Below are 27460 nucleotides of genomic sequence, written 5' to 3' on the forward strand. Positions count from 1 at the left end.
TTTATTTGGATTAGTAGGAGTCAGTTAGTTTAGAGATTAAGAAAGACTGCTTTAGAATCAAATTGGCTGGGTTTGCATCATGGCACCATCATTTTCCAGCAGTGAGACTTTGAGAAAGTTATTTAAATAATTTGCCACAGTTTTCCCTTTAATTAGATACATAAGAGAATATACTTCATAGAATTGCTATAAATATTAGATAATATAGTAGGGGTAATGCACTTAGATGAATATGTGTTCAATATTTGTTATTATTAATATTTACATACATTTTCCCACCAGCTATAAAGCCCCTGAATCCAGAGTCCAGATAATTATCTATCTTCAGATTCTCAGCAAAGCACTTCATTTAAAGTAAGACCAGTAGTTATGTGTCAAGCTGATTTCCTGGGAAGCTCTAGGGTCCTGTGTATATCTTAAAGCCCTATATTAGTATTAGCACAACTATCTCAGTAAGACCAGTTCTGTTCTGTTAAAGGAACAAGTATTCAGGAAAGCAAGGAAAGAGGAGAGAAAACCATCAGGATTTCAAAACTGGAGAAATTAGTGAAAAAGTATCAATAATATTGTAACTGCGACTCTAAAGAGTAGAATACAGAAAGGAATTGTGTACAAACAAGCTGAAAAATTGCAGTGAACAATGAGCAGTAAATGATGCATTGTTATCAAAGCTTGCTCCTGAGAGAACTGTTTTCTGTAGTCATGGGTTTAACAAGCTGTCAAAGTGTTAGTCGCTCAGTTGTAGTCCTACTCTTTGTGACCCCATGGACTGTAGCCCGCCAGAATCCTCTCTCCACGGAATTCTCCAGGCAAGAACACTAGAGTGAGTAGCCATTCCCTTCTTCAGGGGATCTTTCTGACCCAGAGATCAAACCCAGGTCTCCTGCACTGCATGAGGGTTCTTTATCACTGAGCCGGCAGGGAAGCTGTGGCCATCCACTATGGGGGGTGGGGCGGGGGAAGGTGTGCACTTCAGAACAGAAGCCCTAGGCTCTCATTCAGTCTTCCTTTGTCATTTAATTATATTAGGTGAGTCAACTGAATTCTCTGGGCGTCATCTTTAAAAGGAAAGAGTTTAATTGGATGGGCTTTGTGCCGTTCTCCCTGCTCTGACATTCTGTGATCAGTAATCTCAGCAACCTTGTTTTTCCTCCACTCATTTTAAGCAGATACTTCTCCAGTGTTGACCGTATGTACCAGCTGTTTCTCCAGCATGCACCATGACACATATCACAGCTCTCTGACACTGAAAATACCATTTATAATAAAAAGACATTCTCCACTCCTTCTATAAGAATGAGGAGACTAATATAACATGAATTAAGAACATGTGGAATTAAGAGACAACCCACATGATAGTACTTAGTCTTGACTGTGGCACGTGGAAAGTGCCAATAAATATTTTCTCCATTCAGAAAATTATTTTTTTAAATGTAAAGATCTATTATTTGTGAAGCCTTTCAACCCATCTATGTACTCCTAGCTAGGATCTAACAAAAATATTATATTCATGTCTGTTATAACACACTGATGCACTGATCATATTTTATGGTAATTATTCACTATATATCTGTCATTCTAAAAGTTCTTGAACTCCTTCTTGAATTCAGATGTTATGTTTTAATCTTTAAAACTTCAGCACTAAAACAGGACCTCACACATACAAAAAGTTCACTGAATATTTCTTGATGAATAGATAAATGAAGAAATGGATTTCGGGTTATTAAAGGAAGTGGGAAAATCCTCTCCTCTCCAAAAACATATTTAAAATCCCTTTAACAAAAAGTCACAGAGTCTTTGATTTCACCATTTAAAAACCCGAGGCCAAAAGGCCTGTGTCATAGGAGCAGGCAATTTAAGTGTCCATTTTGGAAAATGCTGTGCTATAACACTTAGCTGTTTCTAATATCTGTACCAGACAACTAAGCCAACTCAGCCTTCCCAATTCACTAATAACTCAAATTATCTTAAAGACTTTCCTCATCTATAGTTCATGTTTTAGGCAGACAAAGCATGACGCTTCTCTTGACCAGCTAATGACCTTTTTTTTTTAATGAGAAAAATGTATCTAGATGAGAACTAATAGAAATCTAATGTAAGCCACAGATGTGGGTCGATACATAATTGCATTTTCTAATAGTAACATTCCCTGGAGTAGGAAATTGCAACCCACTCCTGTATTCTTGCCTGGAGAATTCCAAGGACAGAGAAGCCTGGTGGGCTACAGTCCACGGGGTCACAAAGAGTCAGACATGACTGAGCACAATAGTCACATTAAAAAGGTGAAAATTTTAATGATTTGACTCAGTATATTCATGCTATTATTTCTCCATGAAATCAAACTTCTAAGAAACTTGAGATACTTCATGTTCTTTCATATTCAGTCCTTGAAATCCAGTGTGTACTTTATACTTATTAATATATCTAAAGTCAGACTAGTTACATTTAAAGTTCTCAGTAGCAACATGTGGCTAGTAGCTACTCTCTAAATCTAGAGAACATCTAATTCTTGCTATGGTCCCAAGTAAAAGAAAAACAAGTCCCCCCCACTCTGCCCCACCCCAAATATCACCCAGGAGGTACAATGATTTCCTAAATTAGTTCATTTCCATATGTGAGAGCTCTAGAGACTATTTGCTCTCTATTGGGCCACTTTTCCTGGTAACCCATTGCATGATGTCTGCCAAACTCGAATCTTCAATGCAGTAGATACTTTCAACTTAATATTTCATAAACTCCTAAGTAGCCCTCTAAGACACTATTTTGAAAGTCTGAGAGGTCAAAGACACCCCTTTGGCTAGAGCTGAAAAGACATCAGCAAAAAATCACCAGTTAAAGTTACACCTCTTTCTTCAAAAGAACTGTACCTTTGAGAAAAATCTTTTTCTTCAACTACTAGTAATGGGGGTGTAAAGGTGGCAAAAATTGCTAATATTTCATAATATTTTAATTTCTTAATGTCACACTAGAAAACACAGCTCATCCTATCACTAGTAAGTACACTGTACTATATTCACGGCCAAGGATATATTTACAAAAAAGAGCCCCTTTTTATGTGTGTGTGTGTGTCCCTTTAAATGAATTTATCATTACAAAATACTTTGACAATTCTTACAACAGTGTTAGATCAAGACATTATATGTGTGTGCGCATACACACACATTGTTTCTAGCCGCTTCAGGCAAACTGTGTACTAAATCTTAATTTCAATTTCTAAATGTTTGAATTAAAAAGAAAAGCATCAGACAGAAAATATTAGAACTATAGGACTTTGGCTTTCCCTTTCCAAGCTCTTCAAATGTGTAAAGCTTGAAAAATGAGCAAATGAGCTTTGGATTTTGTTTTTAAAGTCTTCTTAAAGGCACTCTGCTTACTTACCTAAATTGATCACTAGCTTTTGTGGGTTTGGAAATGCTAGTAACTTCTAAAAATTAGCTTCAATTAATTTCCCAGTTACTTTGGAAAAGCACCAGGGAGAACACATTACAATTTCTATGGAAAGTAGTTTCCTTGGAACTCCAAACTGGGAGGGAACTCCTGAAATCTGTTAAAGTAATTATTACATCTCCATGATAGTTAGCAGTGCCAATGATCTGAGATCATTCCTGTTCAGTTTGGGGCAGTAGCCAGATAACTTTATTATCCTTTTGGCTGAACACTTATTTTAAGGATACTTAATGTCTTGAGGTGTCTGTGGAAATAGTGTTAGACCAAGAATTAGATGACCTGACTCTTGTCCTGATTCTACAGTTAGCCACCAGTGCTAACCCTGTGGGCTTCAGTTTAATTACCTGTAAAATCATAAGTCTGGGATAAATTATTTTTATGTCCCTTTTCTGTTCATATTGTGACTTAACTATAATTCTCAACCAAGAGAAAGGCATTTTAATCATGTTCTCAGAGTCAACCAGACTTTTGTTTATTCTTTACCTTTAGCTATTGACAGGTCTCAAATTAGAAAACACAGAAGCCATCAGAGAATCCTTTCTCCATTTGCCATTAGGTGTGACAAACTCTGCATCTTCACTCATATTATCTTGCCTTATTACAAGAAACAAAGATAAAACTTACCAACACAAAGCCTCCATTTTAGCTCTTAGTTTCATCACCCTTCATTTACTCAGTCTTTTCTCTCCCTTTATATCTCTCTCATTCTACTCCATTATTCACATCAGCGTGCCAAAGTGTTCCAAAATCTTCCTTAAAAAATGAAAACCTCCTTGACTCCAAATCTTTTTCCATTGATTGCTGTATCTCTCTACTCCATTTTCCCTTTACTGCCAAGCTTCTACACTTAACTGTTTCCATATTCTTACGTCCTTTTCTCTCTCGGACTCCAGACTGGCTTCTAAACCCTCTGTTTTTACTTCATCAACTCTTGCTAAAATAAGTAACGACTTCCACATTTCAGTCCTCATCCTACAAGAACCCCTCTCCTTTGGGCTTCTCTGATACCATACTTTCCTGGACTTCAACTTATTTTTTCCCATCACATCTTCTCAGTCTCTTTTTTCTACTCCTGAGTATTATGGTTAATTCTGAATGTCCAGCTTCTGAATATAATAGTGATTAAAGGCATTGTTTTGGATGTTTCAACAAGTCATGTGGCTTTAAATACCTTTAAATGTATTTAATACATTTTTAGATTTCCAGCATTGATCTCTAGACCCATCTAATAGCCCCTCGCATCTCCATTTAGATAACTCACAGGCCCCTCCAACATAACAAATCACAAACAAATCCTTCATCTCTTCCCAGGCTATACCAGTTGCTCCCTAAACACACACACACACACACACAGGTTTCCTCCTCTAATCCTCTAGTCTCAAAGAGTAAATAGGATCCTCTTAGATGCTCAGTTCTGAAATCTGAAACTCATTCTTAATGTTTTACAGTGGCATCTCATGAAACAAAACCTTGTTAACTCTGTATCTCAAGTATCTGTTCTTCTGTTTTTATTTTATTCCTTAACTCTCATCCATGTAACCACTGTATCATACAGCCCTGCTGCTGCTGCTAAGTCACTTCAGTCATGTCCGACTCTGTGTGACCCCATAGACATCAGCCCACCAGGTTCTCCCTTCCCTGGGATTCTCCAGGCAAGAACACTGGAGTGGGTTACCATTTCCTTCTCCAAAGCATCAAAGTGAAAAGTGAAAGTGAAGTCGCTCAGTCATGTCTGACTCTTAGCGACCCCATGTACTGCAGCCTACCAGGCTCCTCCATCCATGGGATTTTCCAGGCAAGAGTACTGGAGTGGGGTGCCATTGCCTTCTCCGATCAGTAGCCTCCTAAATAGACCTGTGACTTGATTTGTGACAAGAACTTGTCTGACTCCAAAGTACATTTTAAACTGCAGCCCCAAATGAGCTTCTTTAAATGCAGATATAATCTTGTCATTGTTCCACTTAAAATCTTTTGGTGGCTCCTATAATAATTAGGAGAAAGTAAAACCATTGTATCATGTCTATAAAGCCTTAAGTGATTTTTATCCCGTTTGTTTCTTCACCTCACCCAGAGCTTTCTATCTCCTCCTGCCCACTGGTCATCCTCCAGTCACCTGGCCTTCTTTCAGTTGCTCAAGCATATGAAACATTTTCTATCTCAGAGTCTTTACACAAGATGTTCCCCCTGGTTGGGACAATGCTTTTTTCCCTCTTCATCTGGGAAATACCTCATCTTCCTTCAGAAATGTTAGAGATGCATTTTCTGATTCTCCCATTATTGATAACTGTTATAGTCTGCATAAGCCTATATTTCTCCTATTTACCAGGTACAAACTTCAATTGTTAATTTGTGCATTATTTGTTCATTTTCTATATTCCTTTTTATTTTTTTAAATTATTTGTAGTTGAAGGATAATTGCTTTACGATACTGTGTTGGTTTCTTCCATACATCAACATGAATCAGCTATTGGTATACATATGTCCTCTCCATCTTGAACCTTCCTCCTACCTCCCACCCTTTCCCACCTCTCCAGGTTGTTACAGAGGCCCAGTTTGAGTTCCCTGAGTCATACAGTAAATTCCCATTGGCTATCTATTTTGTATAGGGAAGTGTATACGTTTTCATGCTACTTTCTCCATTCATCCCACTGTCTCCATCCTCATATTCCTTTTAAAATTGAGCTTCAGAAGATCAGGGACTGTTATAGATTCATTTACTGCTAAGTTCTCAGAACCTAACTCAGAGTGTAGAATGTTGTAACTGTGGAATCAATAGTTATTAACTAAATCTAATAGGGAAGTGAACTGAGGAAAATAAGCATCTGGCTTATGAGAACAGGAACAGGAACTCGACTCTCCCGATTTTCCACAGCTCATTCCTATTCTTGACTCATCCTAACCCAGTGTAGACCATACAGCAATCTGTCATTTACCTCAACGTCGATTTGGCCCCATTTTCATAAGCCTAACCCCTGGGGGTCCTAGGACTTGACTGTGCTATCTGACAATTTGGTTTCCTGGACTTTTTCAGCCTTTATTAGATTTATAGATCTCATCAATGGCCTCTCTTTCCCCTTTCCCAGTTCTTTTGCATTTTTAGCAAAGTGTTCATTTTAAAAATAAATCACTTTTATACTTCCTTGTTTATAGTTCTTTTTTTTTCTTAGTCAATGGAAAACCCTGCTAATTATGCAGTGTTCTTTTTTCCCCTTAAGCTAGATCTAATTTCTTATTTTCCATCCCAAAACAGAACACTGAAATAAAGCATGGCATTTTATATATATTGATCCATATACTATGTTTCTTCCACTCCAGGAAAATTTGAAACTTAAAAAAAAAATTAAAGTTTAACTGAGAAAGGATAAATGTACATATTTTTTTCAATAGAACCATGAGCTCTCACAATTATAATCAACTTTATAGGAAATACCTAGAGGATAAAATGTACAAGAGATATGTTGATGTGATGAGCAACCAGTCCTCCATTAGCACAGGCCCTCTTGGTAGCTTAACAGACAGCATGGAATAGGAGGTAACTATAACAAATAAAGAAATTAAACCAAAGCACTCAAGGGAGAAATGGAAAGAAAACCCCGACAGTGGCAAATCCAGATGCACAACAAGCAGTGAAGAAGCCTTTGCAGAGACTGTAAAGTAAGTGAATGAAACCAACAACACACAAGACTGAATTTCAGAAGAAAGCATTAAACATAGCATGTCACTGACTGGCAGGTCAGGCTCTTCTAAACGAACCCAAGTCCAAAACTCTCAGGAACTTTCCAATGGCCACCCAGATCCTTCAGTGTGGAATTCTTTCTTCAGAATGAATCAGCCTGGATTCTCAGAATGCCATTCATCCCTTCACTCCCCAATTCAGTTCCTGTGATGCAATCCCTCTGGGATTTAACGAATTATGCACTGTATTCTGTTCCAATTATGCTTTGTGATAGTTATTCTTTTCAAAAAATAATCTGTTGAATATTTTGAGTGTGCTAAGTAAATAAGGCTTTTTGATGTCTGAGCCATTTCTGCTACCTAAGTAGCAAGGAAAATGTTAACTAAACTTGTAAATTTTCATCAAGAAGAACTCTGAATCTGCAGTATATTTAAGTGGCAATTGTCCAACTAAATCTTAGGTACAGGGACTCCAGAGGAATAAAGAGTAGAAGTTATGCTCTTCCTAAGAATTGTCAACACCATGCACAAATATCCATCCAATGTGCCTGGCAGTTTTCGAAAACCAGCCAGTTATGGAAATAAGAGGCAGCTGACAGAGGGCTCACAACATTTTGAATTGCCCCCAAACAGGTCAACAGAAGCCTGAATGTAGCTTATATTGCATATCAGCAACAGTTATCAACTTCCTTCTAGGAATTACTTATTTTTTCATCTCCACTCCACAAGTATGAGCACCTGCATGGGTGTGCACGTGCACCCACCCACCCACCCACACACACACACATTCTTTCTTCAAGTGATTTAGGTTTCTATCTTGCTCCTGTAACTGATTTCACTTTCTGATCTTAAGTCACTAAATCCTAAATCCTTTAGGTTCTTATACCTTAGGTGAAGAAACTCACCTGCTAATATAAGTGGATAACAAAAGCAGGTGGAATTCTTAGGCAACATAGAATACTGTAAATATAAACTGCTACTGCCGTTATTATGTCATCATTATTATCATTAATTATTTTAATTCCCCAGAGTTATCCATGTAGGAAATTGGCAGAAAAAAGTCATGAAAGAACTAAAAATTCCAATAACCCAGCAAAAATAATGAGAAAATCAAGAACACATCTGTATTTGGTAGAACAAACAAAAAACACACCTCTTTATCCCAATATTGACCTAGATAATATTCCTGTGATCCCGGAATAAGCACACTAAATCACAACTGTTACTATGCCTAAAAGTAGGTATGACAAGTACATGTTTTCTAAGACCAGATATATGACCTAAATGTTACTTAGTTTTGACTCCAAGGTCAATTTCATCAACAGTCTTACAATAAACCTCCCCTTTAGGAATGTGTAAAAACAGAATGTCTGTAATACACAACAGAAGCCACATATAGAAAATGAATTTTCCAGAAATATAGCAAAAACATGTGGTCATTATTGTGGGACAATCACAGTTACTGAATACCTAACATTTATCAAGCCCTTTATATAAATACTACATTTAATTTTTAGAAAACTCCATGAAATAGTTAGTAGGATTGCTATTTTATGGATGAGTTAGCTGACTGCTCAGTGAGATAATTTAACTCATTCAAACTTAAACAACTAGAAACTGCTAGAGCTAGAATTTGACCCCAAGTCTCAATACTTCCAAAACCTGTTTTCATTTATTTGTATCATGCCAATACTACCAATGTGTTGGAGAAGACTCTTGAGAGTCCCTTGGACTGCAAGGAGATCCAACCAGTCCATTCTAAAATCAGCCCTGGGTGTTCTTTGGAAGGACTGATGCTAAAGCTGAAACTCCAGTACTTTGGCCACCTCATGCGAAGAGCTGACTCATTGGAAAAGACTCTGATGCTGGGAGGGATTGGGGGCAAGAGGAGAAGGGGACGACAGAGGATGAGATGGCTGGATGGCATCACTGACTCGATGGACATGAGTTTGGGTGAACTCTGGGAGTTGGTGATGGACAGGGAGGCCTGGCGTGCTGCAATTCATGGGGTTGCAAAGAGTCGGACATGACTAAGTGACTGAACTAAACTGAACTGAATACTACCAATTATACAAATGAACTCTTATACGTCAGGCAGCTGTAAGAATAATTGAGCATAAGGAACTTATGATCTTACAAATCTACCATCAACAATAGGAAAGCCAGTTGAAGTTGGAGTTCGGTTTGTGATGTAAGATTTTCACTTCTCTCGAGTCTCAAAGGGGCTTTCCGGGTGATGCTAGTGGTAAAGAACCAGCCTGCCAATGCAGGTAGATAAGAGATGTGGATTCAATCCCTGGGTCTTCCAAGATTCCCTAGAGAAGGAAATGGCAATCTACTCCAGTATTCTTGCCTGGAAAATTCCATGGACAGAGGAGCCTGGTGAGCAACAGTCCATGGGGTTGCAAAGAGTCAGACACAACTGAGTGACTAACACACACACACACATCTCAAGATTTCTCTCAAGTCTTTCTTTTGATCCCACTTACACATGTGGGAACCAAGGGCTGGTGTTTCACCTTGAAATTGAGCAGCAATACATTGGCCTCAAGCCCATCAAATTCTAAAAAGCAGAACTTAAAAAGTTTAGCTGGGAATTAAGAGCAGACTAGTCTTGCGATTCTTTCAGGACCCTTTTGAAGCTGGCCACATCCTATTCAGGTGAGGTAGAGCTTCACTTACCAGTTTTTCTTTGAACATATCTTTGCTCTAACAAGTTTGGTCTCCTCAATCCCCGCCCCTCCCCCGCCCCGCCCCCCGCCAAACTCTCCATTTTGCTGTCCCTTCCATGACTTGACACATGTTAATAACTGTGCTTAGCATATCATCTTCTTCCCTCTGCCCACTGGAAATCTGCCTCATCTGCAAGGCCTGGGTAAAGTTCTTCCTCCACGAGGATGGATATCCTTTATTATTGATACCTCTCCCTTTGAATGTATTTAAACAAGTATGTCATTTTGTGTCTTCCTGATTGGGCTTATAATATTTAATGATTATTTGAGATGCATTATTTAGCTTTATTTTTTAAGGCTAAGATTTATGGGTAGGAACAATTTAATCTAGTATCTCACACTGTTTTGAGAACATGGGAGCTTGCACAGTTGATCAGGTGGCTTTCTCAGTCTCTTCTGGAAAACAAACAGTGATCAGGACTTGGCCTTTATGCCATCCTGCCTGGCTCACAGATTGAGAGTTGGGAGCAAATAATGAGGTCAGGCCTCAGTGAATGACTTTTTCATTTTATGAAAATTTCCCATGTTTCACACAAAGAAATTTTCTGTATTGATTATGAAATAAGACTGCCCTGGCTTTAAATACTAACTCAGCTGATTAAATAATGGTGTACCATCCAAGTTAAGCTCTTTTTCCTACATAAATTTTACAAAACAAAACATTGTTCATGAAGTTGTTAATATTAGAAATAAAATGTATATGAAAGCATATGGACCATAGTTAACTATTAATAAATCATGCCTAGTATTATTTCTGCAGGACAAGTAGCTCAAGGCTCCCTGTCCTCCATGGTACTATGCTTAACCACTGATTTTATTTCTGCCTTATTTTTTCCCAGTATTTAATAACAGATCATGAACTCATGGAAGTTTCAATTGCTTCTTGAGTTGCATTACTGCTAAAAATCATGGTCACTAATTAACATGAGAGTTAGTTATGCTTTAAAAGCTATTTGGGTAGTTCAGACAAAACCATACAAATTTCCAAGTTATTGAGTATCTTTGTCAAAAGTGTTAATTTTCACTTTTATTCTGACTTTATAACAATAACATTATTTTACATATGTGTTTTGAGGACTTCATGGTACAAAAGTAGTTATCATATCCTCCCTGTTTGACATGCCTAATTTAGATAACTGTCTAATTTATCTGATTATCAAATATTTTTATCATAGAGCTTCCACTACCCTCTCCACCTCCAACAGAAAAACAGACAGAGACAAGTGTCTTACAATGGCAGCAGTTCCCCCCATTCAGTTTTAAGCTGAATATCTACATGACTTTTCCAAATATATTTTGGTATATTTTTGTAGTTGCTAATGTATAATGTATATAATGTAAGTCAAAAACTAACTAGATGCTATACATGAACATGCGGGGTCTGTAGCTAAGTTGGTAAAGAATCTGCCTGTTATGTAGGAGACCCAGGTTCAATCCCTGAGACAGGAAGATCCCCTGGAGAAGGAAATGGCAACCCACTCCAGTATTCTTGCCTGGAAAGTCCTGTGGACAAGAGGAGCCTAGAGGGCTACAGTCCATGGGGTCACAAGAGTCAGACACAACTTAGTGACTAAACCAACCAACCAACAATACATGGAAAGAAAAACAAAAGCAAAAATGATGAGTCAAACTAGAGCTGGTTAAGGATGTTGGAGACATGTTGAGAACCAGTGTATCACTAGCAGGTTATAGGTCCTGGTTGTCATGGAGCTGAATAGGGCAGTAGAAGGAGCAGCTAATGTTCACTGTGCACTTACTTCTGGCCAGGCTCAGTACTGACAGCTTTATAAGCATTGCCTTAGCTTCACAACAACTTCACAGTAACCCATATAATAGGTACAGTTATTTCTCTCCCTGACTTGGTGAAGAAGCATAAGTTATCCAGAGCCACAGTAATATAGAGTGAGATGTATGAATCCCATCTACCATTTACTATGAGTACAGTATACATATAGATTAGATCTGCATTCATGAGAAGGATTGCAAGGCTTTATACATCACAGAGCAAAGTAATAGCATAACTTTTTTTCCCCTCTTTCTCTTTTTCTGCTAGAAAGATGCTCAATGAGTCTTTCTATACTATTACCTAATTATTCTTCCATTGTCCATGTACTTCAACATGGACATCTATCTGCAGAGTGGTGCTCTGTGTTCAGTCATGTCCAACTCTTTGCAACCCTATGGACTATAGCTCGCCAGGCTCCTCTGTCCATGGAATTTCCCAGGCAAGAATACTGGAGTGGGTTGCCATTTCCTTCTCCAGGGGATCTTCCCAATTCAGGGATTTAACACACCTCTCCTGTGTCTCCTGCCTTGGCAGACAGATTCTTTACCACTGAGCCACCCGGGAAGCATCTTCAGTGTAACCACCTTGTATGTAATTTGATGAAATTACATTAGGAAAATAAAGTTAAATATTTTGAAGAACTCTGGGATTGGTTATTTAGGTATAGAAATGCCATTTGAATGAACAGAATTATATATAAATATATATAGTACAGTAGGTTGAATTTTTGTTCACTTCATAAATGAATGACCCAGCATTGTTTGAACAGAGAATTGTTGGAGTTTTCCCCCTTTGGTGTGTGTGAATCTATGCTAGTTTTTACTGAATTTTAAAGACAGGCATTTCAGTTTGGATGGCTGGGTTATATCTCCCATCTACTAATATAATTAAGTATGATCTGAGGGCTGAGTGAATATTCAGGAAGGTTAAATTGCTTAGCTATATTCAAAGCACATAATGTATGACCTGGCTAACAATTAAGTCAATATAGAGATCTAACTTGAACATTTTATGCAAAAATATCCAAATTAAAGATATGATTTTGTCTGATGATGTTTGTATGAAGCACACTGTCAACAAATAGGTGATTGATGCCATTATTATCATTTTTTCCCTAATATGTCTATGGCAAATTCTTCAAGACCACTTTTACCCTTGAATAAGGGCCAAAATCCTGAAACAGAATTTGTCATGTGTTCTGGATAGAAATTTCAATGCATGTCACTTACATATGGGTGAAATATTGACTAAAACAAAAAAAAACCTATTGTCAGATAATGACAAAATTCACTGATTTCCTCCCATCATGTCATTATCAATCAACACTAGAAATAGGCATTTTACTTCTTTTTTGGACAGAGTATGGTTCCTTGAATAATAACTACATATTCCAACTATTAAGACTCTTGAGAGTCCCTTGGACTGCAAGGAGGGCCAACCAGTCCATTCTGAAGGAGATCAGCCCTGGGATTTCTTTGGAAGGAATGATGCTAAAGCTGAAACTCCAGTACTTTGGCCACCTCATGAGAAGAGTTGACTCACTGGAAAAGACTCTGATGCTGGGAGGGATTGGGGGCAGGAGGAGAAGGGGACGACAGAGGATGAGATGGCTGGATGGCATCACTGACTCGATGGACGTGAGTCTGGGTGAACTCCGGGAGTTGGTGATGGACAGGGAGGCCTGGCATGCTGCAATTCATGGGGTTGCAAAGAGTCGGACACAACTGAGCAACTGAACTGAACTGAACTGAACTTATCTAATTGCCACTTATTTAACTTCCCTGATTCCAGTAAATAACAAGTAGCACTTGAGAATAAGAGTATGACTCAGATAAAGAAAATATTCTTTACCTGGGCTCTAGATAGCCATGAAGGGGCTTTATTATATCCAGAAACTTGATATAAAAATTAGTCTATATGTTCAAACAATAATATGTATGTATGGAGAAATATCTGTGAGGTTATACACTAAATTTATAATGTTGGCTAATTTTGATGATGTGGTAGGGAAGAGAACTTCAGTTTTGATTTTTTTAACCCTTTGCAACAGGAATTATAAATTACTTACATAATTAAAATTCATTTAAAAATTGGATATAAATGTACAGTTGTGGTCTTTTCTGAGGATAGGGCACTGTTTTCATCTCATGATAAATAATATGAGTCCTTTATGTTATATATTTTAACTTTGGAAAAAATGATGCATTATCTAGCATTTGTAAATTTGAAGTAACTGTTTGAGGGGTTTCTTTCACTTTGTCTTGTTTTTCCTTAAACGAACTGAATAGACTTAAATATTAGAAATAACATTTTGGAGCAAGTATCATTTATATACAGCACTTCATTTCTTTTGCTTTGGTATGGATTAGGATGTACAGTAGGTGAATTTCAACACAGTCTTACAGTTGGCTGAGTTGTTGCCATGGTGAATCAGGAATCCACAATCAGAAATCCACATACTAAGTATATGACTTGACTAGGCTATAAATTTCATTAAAATATCAGATTTTTGAAGCAGATAAAGTTATGGTGTACAAATTAAGAATGCTCCAGAAGCAATAAAAATCATTCAAACTTAATGATTTTGTTAAGAAAATTGTGAATATTTTAAAAGATTATTTTACATGTGGGGTAAAGGAGCTTAAGGAAAGTTCTTTTAATACATCTATAGAATGAATATCAGATATAGATGGATGGAATTTACCATGGTATGTATAAAATAAAACTCTATCAGATGTTTTTCTGGACACCACCATTTGAATCTTTAGATTTCAAAGTGCCAATTTAGAGCAACAAAATAAAATTTCCTTGGATCTGTGTACCACTGAATACAATCCACTCACATTATAGATGATGTACTGGAGACTGAGTAAAATGACGATCCTACAGCCGCTTGGAGACACAGTCCTGTCTAACTCCCTGCCAATGTATCTTACACATCGATTATATTTCACATGCCTATGTCTTCTCCAAAGCAGTTTACTCAATGGTTCATTTATTGTTATCTAGTAGTGTTATTTCATGTTTTCAATGAGGTATCTATATAAACTACTACAAAGAATCAAGAAGAGGCCAAAATCTTATAAGGCATTTATAGCTTTCTTTTGCTATGAAATTATAGTTAAAATTTTTTTTCCTTCTAATTGCCCACATCTTTTAGACTGGTCCCAGGTCCCATAATAACCATTTACCTTACTATGAAATAGTGACTGGAAATAACCTGTATAAACATCCATCTTATGGATTTTAAGCCCTTTTTCTTCATACTATTTTATTTTTAAGCCACTTAAAATTTTGGTCCAGTAATTTTCCAATAATCCAAAAATATTCAACAATAATTTAAGTCCAAATAATCAAAATAGTTGCCTAAATTCTTAGTGCATTTGACCTAGATAAAAAGCTTATGATGTTGAGGTCCATATATAATAAGCAATCCCTCCATAGTAGTTTTTATTTCCATTGGCTTCTAAAATTGAAAGCAAAATCTGGTAATAATGATATTTATGTATTGAAAAAAACTTCATGGAACCAATCGAAATACACTCTGGTTATGGATTATGACCTGGAAAGTTAATTATTATACAATCCCATCTAGTGTTTATAAATAACATAAGATTTTTAATTTATAATACCAGAGAGATGAGTAGTTATCAGTCTAGTGTTCTGCTGCATATTCCTGAGATCTCTTTGGAAATTAAGAATTGTTATTATTATTATTTTATTAAAACTATGAGGAAATAATCTGAGACTGGCACACAGCCTCTCATGGTCTGGTCCCTACCATTCTTTCCATCCTTATCTCTCCCTCACACACCTAAGCCTCAGAAAAACATAAGAGCTTATTATTCCTGAAACACAACCCAACCTGTCCGTTTTTTTGTTTTCAACCTTGTCGCCTAGAAAGTTTTCTTTCTTAGGCATTCACTGCCATTCTGTGCACCCAATACTAGCCATGTGCGTATTCAGTGCGTACTACATAGCATACATTTTACTAAGAACATGATTTTATTTGTGCCGTCTAACAACCCTACTTGACAGAGTATGAGGAAACTTTGGCTAGTAAACCAGATAGTAAATGGCTAAAGGCTGACCTGGAAGCTACTCCCAAGCAGACTCCAGATTTCATACTATGATACATTCCTTCTAAGTTTCAATAAACTTTAAAGATCAAGAGAAAAATAATACTTGTCCCAAGGATATTTCTTCTCTCCCCTGTATCTGTAACTCCCTGAAGTCAAACTCTAATTTCTCACCACTGGTAAAGGAAGTGACATATCTATCCATCTTACTTCCACAGCTCGGCATTCTGATTCATCTTAATAGTCTTTGTGTTAAATAGTAAAATGCTTTGCATGTGGTAAGCCCTCTATAAATATTGGTCACATGAATTCATCATTGCCAGAATTGTGATAATCCAAACTGTATTACAAATGACCTCTGAAAAATTATCTTAAAAATCAAGTTAGCAAGACTATAATTTGGTAAACAATGGTCAAATTTAGACATTTGTTTCTTTGCCAATTTGATTTATTGAGTTTATAAAAGTTATCAACTCTTTTGGCACTCAAATTTCAAATCGGTTCATTCAATCACATGGATTTATTTTTTACTGAATCAGAAAACAGAATTTGAACCTATTATTTCAGAATCATAGGTGAATTTGGTTACTCTAAAAAGCAAAATGTTTTAAAAGGAAATAATTATTTATAATAATGACTGTGCTTTATTATTTTGCTTTTCACTGAGCTGCTTCAAAATTTTCATTTTTTTTGTACATACACGTCAACTCACCTAGATAATTAGTAAATAGCTGAGAAAGAGAGAAAAAAAAACATTTTAAAATAATTTTTCTTACATGACACCAAGCAAATGCAACCACCTTTTTATTCATGAAGGTAAACTGGATACTTCAATGCTATTTTGAGACAACCTACATTCACTTACTCAATTTTCTGAACTACAGAGGGAAATTAATTTGAAGAGTATTTAAGCGTTCTTCCTCATAAGCCACCAAAAGATCACATTTTCTTTTGCTTGATTTAAATGTTGACATTACATTTCATTTTGAAAACTGGTAGAAGTTTTCAAGTTAATTTATGTTTAATCATAATAATGCTAACTACAACTCTCAAAATAATCACTACTACATATAAGATGTAAAATAACTAGCTTTAAGATTTATCTTTTATTTAGTCTTTCATACTTATATTTAAAATAATACAGCAAAAGGTAATTATTTATGGTTGGGGACTTACTGAATTTAGAACAAGGATACTTAGAAGAATCCAATGTTAGAACTGAATACCATTTTTCTTTTAATTTCTGCAATTTAAAAACATTCTCACTTAGAAAAGTTAAATTATAAAAACTAATTTTCTAAAGCATAATTATGCCAGTTTTAAGAATGCTAGAACTTCACTTAAAAACAAATTGCTTCAGAATTACTCTTGAACTCATAAATTATCATTTTTTCCCTCAGACACCTAAAGCACAAATAACTAAGCCATGATTGTTAATTATACTAATTATCAGTGACAGAATAACATCTTATTAAATTATCTTAGAAAACAGAATCAAGCTAAAGATCCAGAAGGATATGGATAGAAGAGCTATATAACTTAAAGGAGAAGAAAAACTGATTTTCACAAGTAGGTTCACACTAGGAATAGTGCTGAGTTATTTTATTGATCCTGGGTGGAAGGAATGGGTCTCTAAGGTTTTCCTAGAGATTCACCCACAGTAAATAAACTAGAAGCTGGCTGGGTCTGCCCTCTGACCTAATGAAAATTATGACATTTTCTCTGAGCATTAGGTACTCTTTAAGCTGAGTTATTCTTGAGTTAGAATGTTGCTACATATCATTTGTTGTTTACCTTATTCCCTAGAACTTAGGAAAGAGTTTTAAAAACGGAAAATTAAGAGCAGTGTTTTCTGGGATGAAATCCTCCTTTAATACTCACATCATATTTCTCTTTGTGACATCTGTGTTGTCTTTAGTGTACTTTGGGCACTGTTACCGAGAAATAAATGCATAACTCTACCCTTGCTTGTTGCTGGTGTAAGAAAATGATGTAACACTTTCATTTTGATTTTCCTTATAAAAGTATGGAGGCTGAGCCTGCCCTTGACAGGTGTGACCCCCACCCCCGCCACCCCAATCAGCCCCACTAGGCAACCTTTTGCAGATTCAGCCAGTGGAAACTGCCCTCCCCCAACTTTAAACAAAGCCATTTAATTTGGTATCAAGTCAAGGTAAGGAAAAAAAAATACTACTAATTAAAGGAAAACATACAGAGGCATAGCCTGCGACATGAACCTACATGCAAGCCAGAGGAGATTCATGATTTTCAACCCCAGGGAGGGAGTGACTAACGCGCGCACACTGACCATCACCGTAAAGAGGTAAAGAGAGAGTGAAATGGCTCAACGTACACACACCCCGCTCCATACCGGGGACGAGTCTCCAAGCTGCGGCTTGTGCTCTCGGAGGGCCAGGCTGAAGCTGACCGCCCCCACTGCCACGCTGGACGCCCCCAGCCCTATCTCCAGCACGGAGAGCACCAGGAGGCTCCCAATAATCTGGCCGCTGGTGCACATCCTTCTTCGGTCATCATTCCTTCCAGGTCAGAGAGGGAAGCCGACCATCCACCTTCTTCCTTCCACTCTCCTCCTTATCCCCTCTGCCCGCTACCAGACCCCAAAACTTTTCTTTCTTCACCAGAGAAGCATTATCCACAAGGACTGGATTTCCAGAACCGGAGACCCTCTTCCCTGACTGGGTCAGAAGCAGAGTTGCTCCACCCCTGGCACGTTCAGACAGGGATCATAGAAGGATTTTCCCAGTCGGTGGTCGGAGTCCAGGAGAGGAGAGCACACTGGTAGAAAGGGCTTTCAATAAGGAGCCAGAAGCCTGGGGGAGCCAGGGAGCTGGGAGCTCTGCTCCGGAGTCGAGGCGCTGTCCAGAGTTCTGCCGCGTCCCAAGTCTCCGCAGGGAAATCCCGTTCTCTCCTCTGCTTCCGGGACCCTTTCAGGCTCCCTTTTCTTTCCCCGCAAGTACACGAGCTTTGCTTCCCCAGATCCTAAGCGGGACCGCTCAAAGCATCTCTCACCCTCTCGCTCGGTCTCCTTTCCTTTGTTTTCGTGGTAACACGAAGTGCTTCTACGAGTCCCTCGGTCCCCAGGCTGAGAGGATGATATTCAGCACCACGCTCCTCACAGTTGCTGTGTCGCCAGAAAAAGCGACCTTGTCTGATGGCCTTTTTCTGTCTGGGTTTGTTCTTCCTCGTCGTCGTCCTCTTCCTCTCCCCCTCTCTGGATCTGATTCTCTCTCATTGCAGTGACCTCATTGGGATTTAAGAGGCTGATGGAGGAGGGAAAAGCTTGATGTATTTGTGGGTGCAGGACCAATACTCTTGAATGACCCTTGCTCGGCCCCACTTGGGGACCCTTACCACAGAGATCCAAGCGATACCTTCCTTCGCACTCTCCCACCAACCCCCACCACCTCCATCCTTGTTTGCTCCTTCCTGGGCTTCTGTCCAGATGGGAGGGGAGGTGATGCCTGCGTCAACACGGGGCTCATTCTGTGTGAAACTTTCTTTTTCGTGTACACGGGGTGATGTGGGAGCGCAGTGAGTGAAGAATGGCAGAGAGAGCACAGGGGATGGAGAAGGTACAGACTCCGAAATTCAACAGGACTCCAAAGGACCTTCAGGGAGGAACTCCCCTCTCAAGAAGAGTTACTCTCCAGCATGTTTTAAGGAGCTGCCATGACCTGTCATCCTCCCTGTTGAACGTGGGGAAGATGCAGTTGACTGGGCCACACTTCTCCAGGGAAGTGGCTGTGGTTCCTCCTCAGCTGGCAGACCCTAGCTCTCTCTGAGCACGTTCTGGGTTGCATCACCAGACCACACGCCTGGGACCAGGCGTTCTCACTCAAATTCAAGAGATGTGTACATTTAAGTACTAAATAGAAACAACATTGCTTTAAAAAAAAAAAAATCTGCCTCATTGCACACTTTATGACAGTTTGCACTCATCAGAATCCTTAGAGCAAGGGCCAGCCATGGTTCAGGTATTTTGGGGTTGTAATCCGATGCACATGGGACTCTAGAAGTCTGGGAATCACTGAGTCTGGGCTCAGTTTCACGTCCCTGATTTGATTTCATGAAAAATCCCAAGGTGTTCCATCAGGAAGATGCAGAGTGGGGATTGGGGGTGATAAGTGTTTGTGGGTCATCTTTCTCAAAAACTGGTTTCTGGGGAACTTGGAAATGGAGTGAAGGAAAACAGAAGAAAAGAGGACTTAGAACACACTGCACAAGATCAGGGAATCTCTGAATGCATGTAGACTAGAGCAGTAGTTACTGCTGATTAGAAGTTTTTTCCTTTTTTTTTGTTAAACCCCAGTGCTGAGAACACTAAAGTTGAGTGATATACAATCTATACAAAAAGTGCCAGTTCTACATTTCTTAAATTTCAGAACTTGTTTCATTGATTACATTCAACTGTACAGTATAATTTACTTTCCTTATGATATATTTATATTTCATATTTTTTAAAAACTGGAATCTTCTTCCCTTAAAAAAAGCAAGGAAGGAAGAATTATACAGTATTAGAAACTTAATAAGTCTTAAAGAGTCTTCAGTTATTGTGGTATTTGGAAAAGAACTCAAGCATTTATTTTCAATAATTGGTGAATTTATTTTCCATTTCTTAAAACAGTCCACTAACAATCATTCATATAGTTTTTTATTTTAGTGAAGAATAGTTGATTTTATTTAAATCTTATAAAAGTCATTTAATGACCCAATTCATATGTAGAAATAATGGAACATCGAGGTTCTCTTAGTTTTTGTGTATCTTTAGTCATTGCTTTCCTTTTTTCCTTCTTCCCCATCAAAAAGAGAAATTTATAGTCATTGCTAAAATAGATTGGTTAATGCAGCCATATAAAAAGAAGTGTAACTTACAGGAAGGGAAATTAATTCTTAGAGGTAGTGTTAACAATGGGTGAATTTCCCAGAGAGAAAGGAAGGGATGTTATGTATTATGATTGAATTTTCATCTTTGAATGTAATAGGTAGAAATGTGTTTTCTTATAACCCCAAAGCCTAATCATATGTTTGAATATAACCAATTTTCATTTTTTGAAAGTCAAATATACATATATAATATCATTTATATATAGAATCTTTTTTAAAAAAGGGGTACAAATGAACTTATCTACAAAACAGAAGTACAGTCACAGATGTAGAAAACAAACATGCTTATCAGTAGGTAAGAGGGAAGAGGGATAAACTGGAAGATTGGGATTGACATATACATACTACTCTATATAATATAGATAACTAATAAGGATCTACTGTATAGCACAGGGAACTCGACTCAGTACTCTGTAATGGCCAATATGGGGAAACAATCTAAAAAAAAGTGGATATATGTATAGCTGATTCTCTTTGCTGTATACCTGACACAACTGTAAATCAACTATATTCCAATAAAAAAAGAAATAAATTAAATCCACCCTCACTTATATATGACTAACAAAATCCACCCCAAAATGGAAATATTTATAGAAATAAAATAAAAACAATCACCACCACAAATTACTGTTTTATATTTAAAAACATGAAGATCAATGTTATTAGGACTTTAAAAAAAATCTTATATTACTTATTCTGGAAGACAAAATATATTTTGCATGCCCTTTTAAATGTTGGAAAGATCCCCGCCTCCAAGTAAATGCAGGACCGTTACATTTTGCTCTTATTTGTGGAAATCATAGCAAAAAATAGGTTCAGTTGGCATCCTCTCTCAAAATTATTTATTAGGGAAAGAATTATAGGAAAAACAATAAATCTAGAGAAAAACAAGCAGACAAAAAATACATTGGTATCCTAACACCAGTAGCTCTACAATTAGAGGTTTTAATTTTTCTTATTCTATGGTACACCAAAAAAGCTATTCATAAGATCCATTGACACATATATGAAAGAAAGTGAAAGTGAAGTCGCTCAGTCCTGTCCGACTCTTTGTAACCCAATGGACTGTAGCCTACCAGGTTGCTCCATCCATGGGATTTTCCAGACAAGAATACGGGAGTGGGTTGCCATTTCCTTCTCCAGATCTCCCCAACCCAAGGATTGAACCTGGGTCTCCTGCATTGTAGGCAGATGCTTTACCGTCTGAGCCACCAGAGAAGTCTACATATATAATATAGTATAGATACATATATAGTTCATTCAATACTTATACTTCCTCAATAGGAACAATAGTACAAAAACTCTCAAGTTTGCCACCTGCTGGCTCATATAGGACACAATGAATATGAATTCGTAGGGCAACTCAAAATAATTCTTATTAAATTTACTAGCTAATCAGAAAAAAATCCTCCATAATTGCTTTCTTTAAGGACCTAAGCTCTGCCAAAAAGTATTTAAGTGTTCTGAGATCTTCACATACCCATTTACCCAAATTAGATTTATCTGTCAGTTCAGTTGCTCAGTCGTGTCTGACTCTTTGTGACCCCATGGACTGCAGTACTCCAGGCTTCCCTGTCCATCACCAACTCCCAGAGTTCACTCAAACTCATGTACTTTGAGTCGGTGATGCCATCCAACCATCTCATCCTCTGTCGTCCCCTTCTCCTCATGTCTTCAATCTTTCCCAGCATCAGGGTCTTTTCCAATGAATCAGTTCTTCGCATCAGGTAGCCAAAGAATTGGAGTTTCAGTTTCAGCATCAGTCCTTGCAATGAATATTCAGGACTGATTTCCTCTAGGGTGGACTGGTTGGATCTCCTTGCTGTCAAAGGGACTCTCAAATGTCTTCTCCAACACCACAGCTCAAAAGCATCAATTATTTAGTGCTCAGCTTTCTTTATAGTCCAACTCACATCCATACATGTCTACTGGAAAAGCCATACCTTTGACTAGATGGACCTTTGTTGGCAAAGTAATGTCTCTGTTTTTTAATAAGCTGTCTAGGTTTATAAATAAGTTAGATTTATAGAATTGTTTTATTAAATTATAGTTAACATACAACATTATATTAGATTCAGGCAGACTACATAGTGACTTGACATTTATCTACATTATGAATTGACTACCACAAGTCTAGTAATCATCTTTCACCATACAAAGTTATTATAATATTATTGACTATATTCCCTGTGCCATATATAGAAATTTTAGTACATGGATAAAAGAAAATCCAGGAGCTGGGAAATAAATTCCACCTGTCTTAATATGGTCAAGTAAGTTGCTGAAATAATCAATTTAGTCTTAATACAAGGTTAGTAAATGAAAAGGTCAAAATTTAAACTGACTAATTTTGAAAATTGGGTTAAAGTGTTCAAGCTATTATAAATTTTTTAGTTTTGTGATCTAAAGTCACAAAAGCTACAAGATCTTTGATCTAAAGATTAAAGATTAAAAACTATAGTTTGTACTACTGTGATCTTAGACCTGTACTGAATGACCAAAGCAGTACAGACGATTAAGAAAAAAAAAAAAATCACAAAATTATTACAAACCATTTAGCAGTTCTTAAAGTGCTACAAGTCTATATAATATTTCCATACTCTAGTCAGTGTGGCTAAAAATAATGGTACCTAAGACTTAGTTAGGATTTTATAGAGTAATTCTGCTGTAAAGGGGGAAAAAATGTTGAGGATTTTTTCCCTTATTTAAATCTCAAGAAGAAGAGGTAATTAAACCTAAATTTATCTTCTGTCTTTTGTCTTCTAATGGTAATATCTACTAGTAACATCAGTGTTTATGAAAATTAGAGAAATTATAGTACTTAGCATTGTATTTATCACAATTTTCCATTCATGTCTGAAATATCTTTTGATTATTAATGACTTTTAAGCATGTATAAAACCTCAATTGTGTATTTTATACTGATACCTACTTTTTAATAAAGAATGTGAGTATTTATATTCCTAACCTGTATGGAGTAATTGGTCCTGGATTTACTCTCCTCCCACATACATTTAAATAAACAGTGCACGAGAGACAGTGCAGAAGTGTAATCCCTGTGAGAAGACAAGCAAGGTGAGAAGACAAGCAAGGTTTTCTCTTGTGGTCTTTTTGACTATAGACATCTAACAAGCTGTTTCACAAGAAGAGTATAAAGCAGAGCACAGTTATCTTTGTTTTTTTAACTTTACAATATTGTATTGGTTTTGCCATATATCAACATGAATCCATCACAGGTATACACGTGTTCCCCATCCTGAACCCTCCTCCCTCCTCCCTCCCTGTATCATCCCTCTGGGTCTGCTAAAATCCTTAACAAAATTCTGGCAATCAGAATCCAACAACACTGTAATCTTAACAGAATTCATGGGACAAACAGCAGAGTTCTTGGAGGCTGAGGTCGCCAGTATTTTCAGGGCAGAGTACTAGAGAAGAGGATCTTTCATAAAGAGATCCATAAATCTCCATATGGTTTCCTTGTGTCTTTGTTAAATCTAAGCCACAAAATCATGGAGTGCAATGAACAAGGTTAGAAATGAAATTTCATTTCCAGTGAACTGAAATCTGAAGCTTACATGATCCTGGGAAATTTTTCACTTTCATAATAGCCAATGAGAGTGCTTGTTGAATACTCAGCCTTTGGTGGAGATAACAGGAAGAGCACATATATGAAGTGGAGCTAAACTCTGCCTGTAGTAAAGGCATAGTTTATTCTATATAAAAAAGGATTTTTTATAATCCTTTTTATATAATTCTATATAAAAAATATACTCTATTTCAGACCTAAAAATGCTTTAAAACGAGCTTTTAGAGTATCAGTCTGTTTTATAAGTAACAAACTCTAACACATCTTAAAGAAAATGACAAAACCTATCTCTCAACAATGTAATGCTCACAGTCTCTACTATCCAATTAATACCTGAAATATGAAAAACCAGGAAAATGTGATCCCTAACTAGGATTTCAGAGATAATGGAATTTATTAACACTTAAATATTTCTATTGTAAATATTAGAAACATGTTCAAAGGTGAAGAGAAAAAAATTAATGTAATAAAGATATAAATTGAATTTGTAACAAAGAACAAAATATAATTTCTATAGATGAAAAAACTATATATGTAAAATGAAAGATAGTATATCTGAAATTATTAGGTTAGACACTGAAGAAGAAAGTTAGTGAACATTAAGCCATAACAATAGAAATTAAAATTATAGAGAAAATCACAACACAAACTAAATCACAGAAGAAAAAAAGACTGAAAAAAATTAACAGATTCAGTGACCTGCAGAAAAATTCAAAAAGTGTTATATGGACATAATATAAGTTGTAGAAGAATAGGTATGCAAAAATAAATTTAAGTAAAAATGACCAATTATTTTCTAGATTTGATGAAAACTACAAACACATATATCCAAGAGGCTCAATAAACTGTAAATAGAATAAATACAACAAGGCATACCACAATCAAATTTCTGGAAAACAGTGGTAAGAATTAAAAATTAAAAGCAGCCAGAGAAAAAAGGATGCACTATATATAGAGAAAAAGAGGCAAGGATGCCAGACTTGTCATCTAAAGTTATTCAATCCAGATGACAAGTGAATGATAATTTAAAGTACTGAAACTTAAAAACAATAAAAAACCTATTAATCTAGAATTATATTCCCAGCAAAAATACCATAAAAAGTGAAAGAGAAACAGATTTTCAGACCAACAAAAACTGAGACAATTTGCTTAATAAATTTACTCAGTGAAGACATGAGATCTTCACTTTAAGAAGTATTAAAAGAAATATTCTTCAAACAGAATTAAAATATATTAGAAGGAAACTCAGACCTACACAGACAAATGCTGAGCATCATAATGCAACACAGAAAAGTATCCATGAACAGTATTTTTTCTCAGTTTTAGTCTCAAATAGAGTAAGAAATATGTACTGAAAACAGAGCTGCCATGCAAGAAACAGAATCTGCAGTTCCAGCACAGCCAAAAAAAATTAACAGTTGAAACAAAGGATATAATGTTTACAGAAAAAAAATCACAGAATCTAGAATCTTTACAAATTAATATTCTTATCCTAGATACGATAAAAACATTATCCAAAATATGAAGGACCCCCAAATAAATTTCCTTCTCTCAACAGAGAGAGGAAAAAACAAGTCAGACCAGAAAATAAAGCAGATGTTGAAACTAACAGATAAGGATTTTAAGACAGTACTTACAATTATCTGCAATGAACTAAAAGAAAACATTTTCAACCAATGAATATTTCAGTAGAGAAATGGGAAATCTTAGCAAAGGTAATATAAATTTAAATAAGGAAATTCTAGAAGTAAAAACTACAATATTTGAAATAAAACTGGAAGGACTAAGCTCAATGGACATGACGTAGAAGAGTAAGTTAGTTTGAATAAGGATAAATAAATATTAATAATTTTAGTAAATAATGTAGTAATAATTATGGTAATTATAGTGATTAATAATTACAGTATTTGATACAATAGTTATAGTAGTAATTATAGTAAATAATATAATACTTAGAGCAAATAATGATAATTATATAAATAATACATTACAGTAAGTAAGACTTGCCTGGTAACTCAGCCAGTAAAGAATCTGCCTGCAATGTGGGAGACCTGGGTTGGGAAGATCCCCTGGAAAAGGAAATGGCTACCCACTCCAGTATTCTTGCCTGGAGAATTCCATGGACAGAGGAGGCTGACAGGCTACAGTTCATGGAGTCATGGAGTGTCAGACACAACTGAGCAACTTTCATTTTCATAAATAATAGAAACTTAAAAATAAATGGTGGTGCAGGACCTTGCTAAATGATAGCAAATGGTCAAAAACATGTAAAACTGGACTAGAAGAAGAAGGGGTAAGAGGATTGAACAGAAAAGTCTTTCAAAATACAATGGCTAAAATTTTACAAAGTTATGAGAGGGAGAAAATCACATATTTGAGATGCTAAATCAATATGCAGAGAAAACGTAAAAACGTTAACAACAAAGCACAACAAGGCAAAGTCAAATAGCTGAAATCCAAAGATAAAGAGCATTTCTTAAAAGCAATACGAGAAAAAAGTCATATGTATCAGAATCAGGAATAGACATAATAAAAGAATAGAGTTACATTAACAAATAGACTGTGGTAGTTAGCTTCTGACAATGTCTCACAATGATTTCTGCCTAGTAGCATTCCAATGCTTGTATACACCACTCCCCTTGAATGTATACTCCCCTTCCCTAGACCTAGTGACTTACTTCTAACGAATAGAATTTGATAAAATGATGGGATGTCACCTCTGTGACTAGGTTATAAAAGACTCTGACTACCACCTGATGATAATCTCTATTGCCTTCTCTGAGTATATATTTTTAAGAAAACATACTGATACGTTGGGAGGCTCACAAGACAAGGAATTGAGGGCAGCCTCAGAGCAATGGTCAATGAGGAATTAACACTTTCAGTCCAACAACAGGAGGAGGGAATGAACCCTGCCAACAAAGTGAGTGATCCTGGAAGCTGATCCTTGACCACGTAAATCTTGAGAGACTGCATACCTAGCCAATACCATGACTACAAGAGAGGAACCACCAGGATACATACACATTTCTAATTTCCAGAACTGTGAGATAATAAGGTTGTTTCAAGCCATTGAGTTTTGGCATTATTTTGTTTTTACAGAGCAACAGACTAATACAAAGGTATAACAATCATAAAAGTAAAAACTCCCAAGAGACTGCCAAATCATGTAAGACAAACTGATGGAATTTAAAAGATAAATGGAAAATTCTACCACATTTGGAGATTTTAAATACCCAGTTGATAGAAC

At 36.6% G+C, this 27460-nt stretch overlaps 1 protein-coding gene across 3 annotated transcripts in view; it reads right to left on the reverse strand.

The window, feature by feature from the left end:
- Positions 1–27460, reverse strand: part of TMEM196 (transmembrane protein 196) — a 309179-nt gene that overhangs the window by 54464 nt on the left and 227255 nt on the right. For 2 of the 3 annotated variants that reach the window (XM_019958520.2, XM_070787567.1), the window contains exon 1: positions 18091–19193. The exons of the other annotated variant lie outside the window; for it this stretch is intronic. In XM_019958520.2, coding sequence (XP_019814079.1) covers positions 18091–18237 — 147 coding nt within the window. In that variant the 5' untranslated portion in view covers positions 18238–19193. Of the gene's footprint in view, positions 1–18090; positions 19194–27460 lie in introns of those variants that run through there. 3 annotated transcript variants of the gene reach the window in all.

Source organism: Bos indicus, chromosome 4 (assembly GCF_029378745.1).
Source record: "Bos indicus isolate NIAB-ARS_2022 breed Sahiwal x Tharparkar chromosome 4, NIAB-ARS_B.indTharparkar_mat_pri_1.0, whole genome shotgun sequence".
NCBI classification, from domain to species: domain Eukaryota; kingdom Metazoa; phylum Chordata; class Mammalia; order Artiodactyla; family Bovidae; genus Bos; species Bos indicus.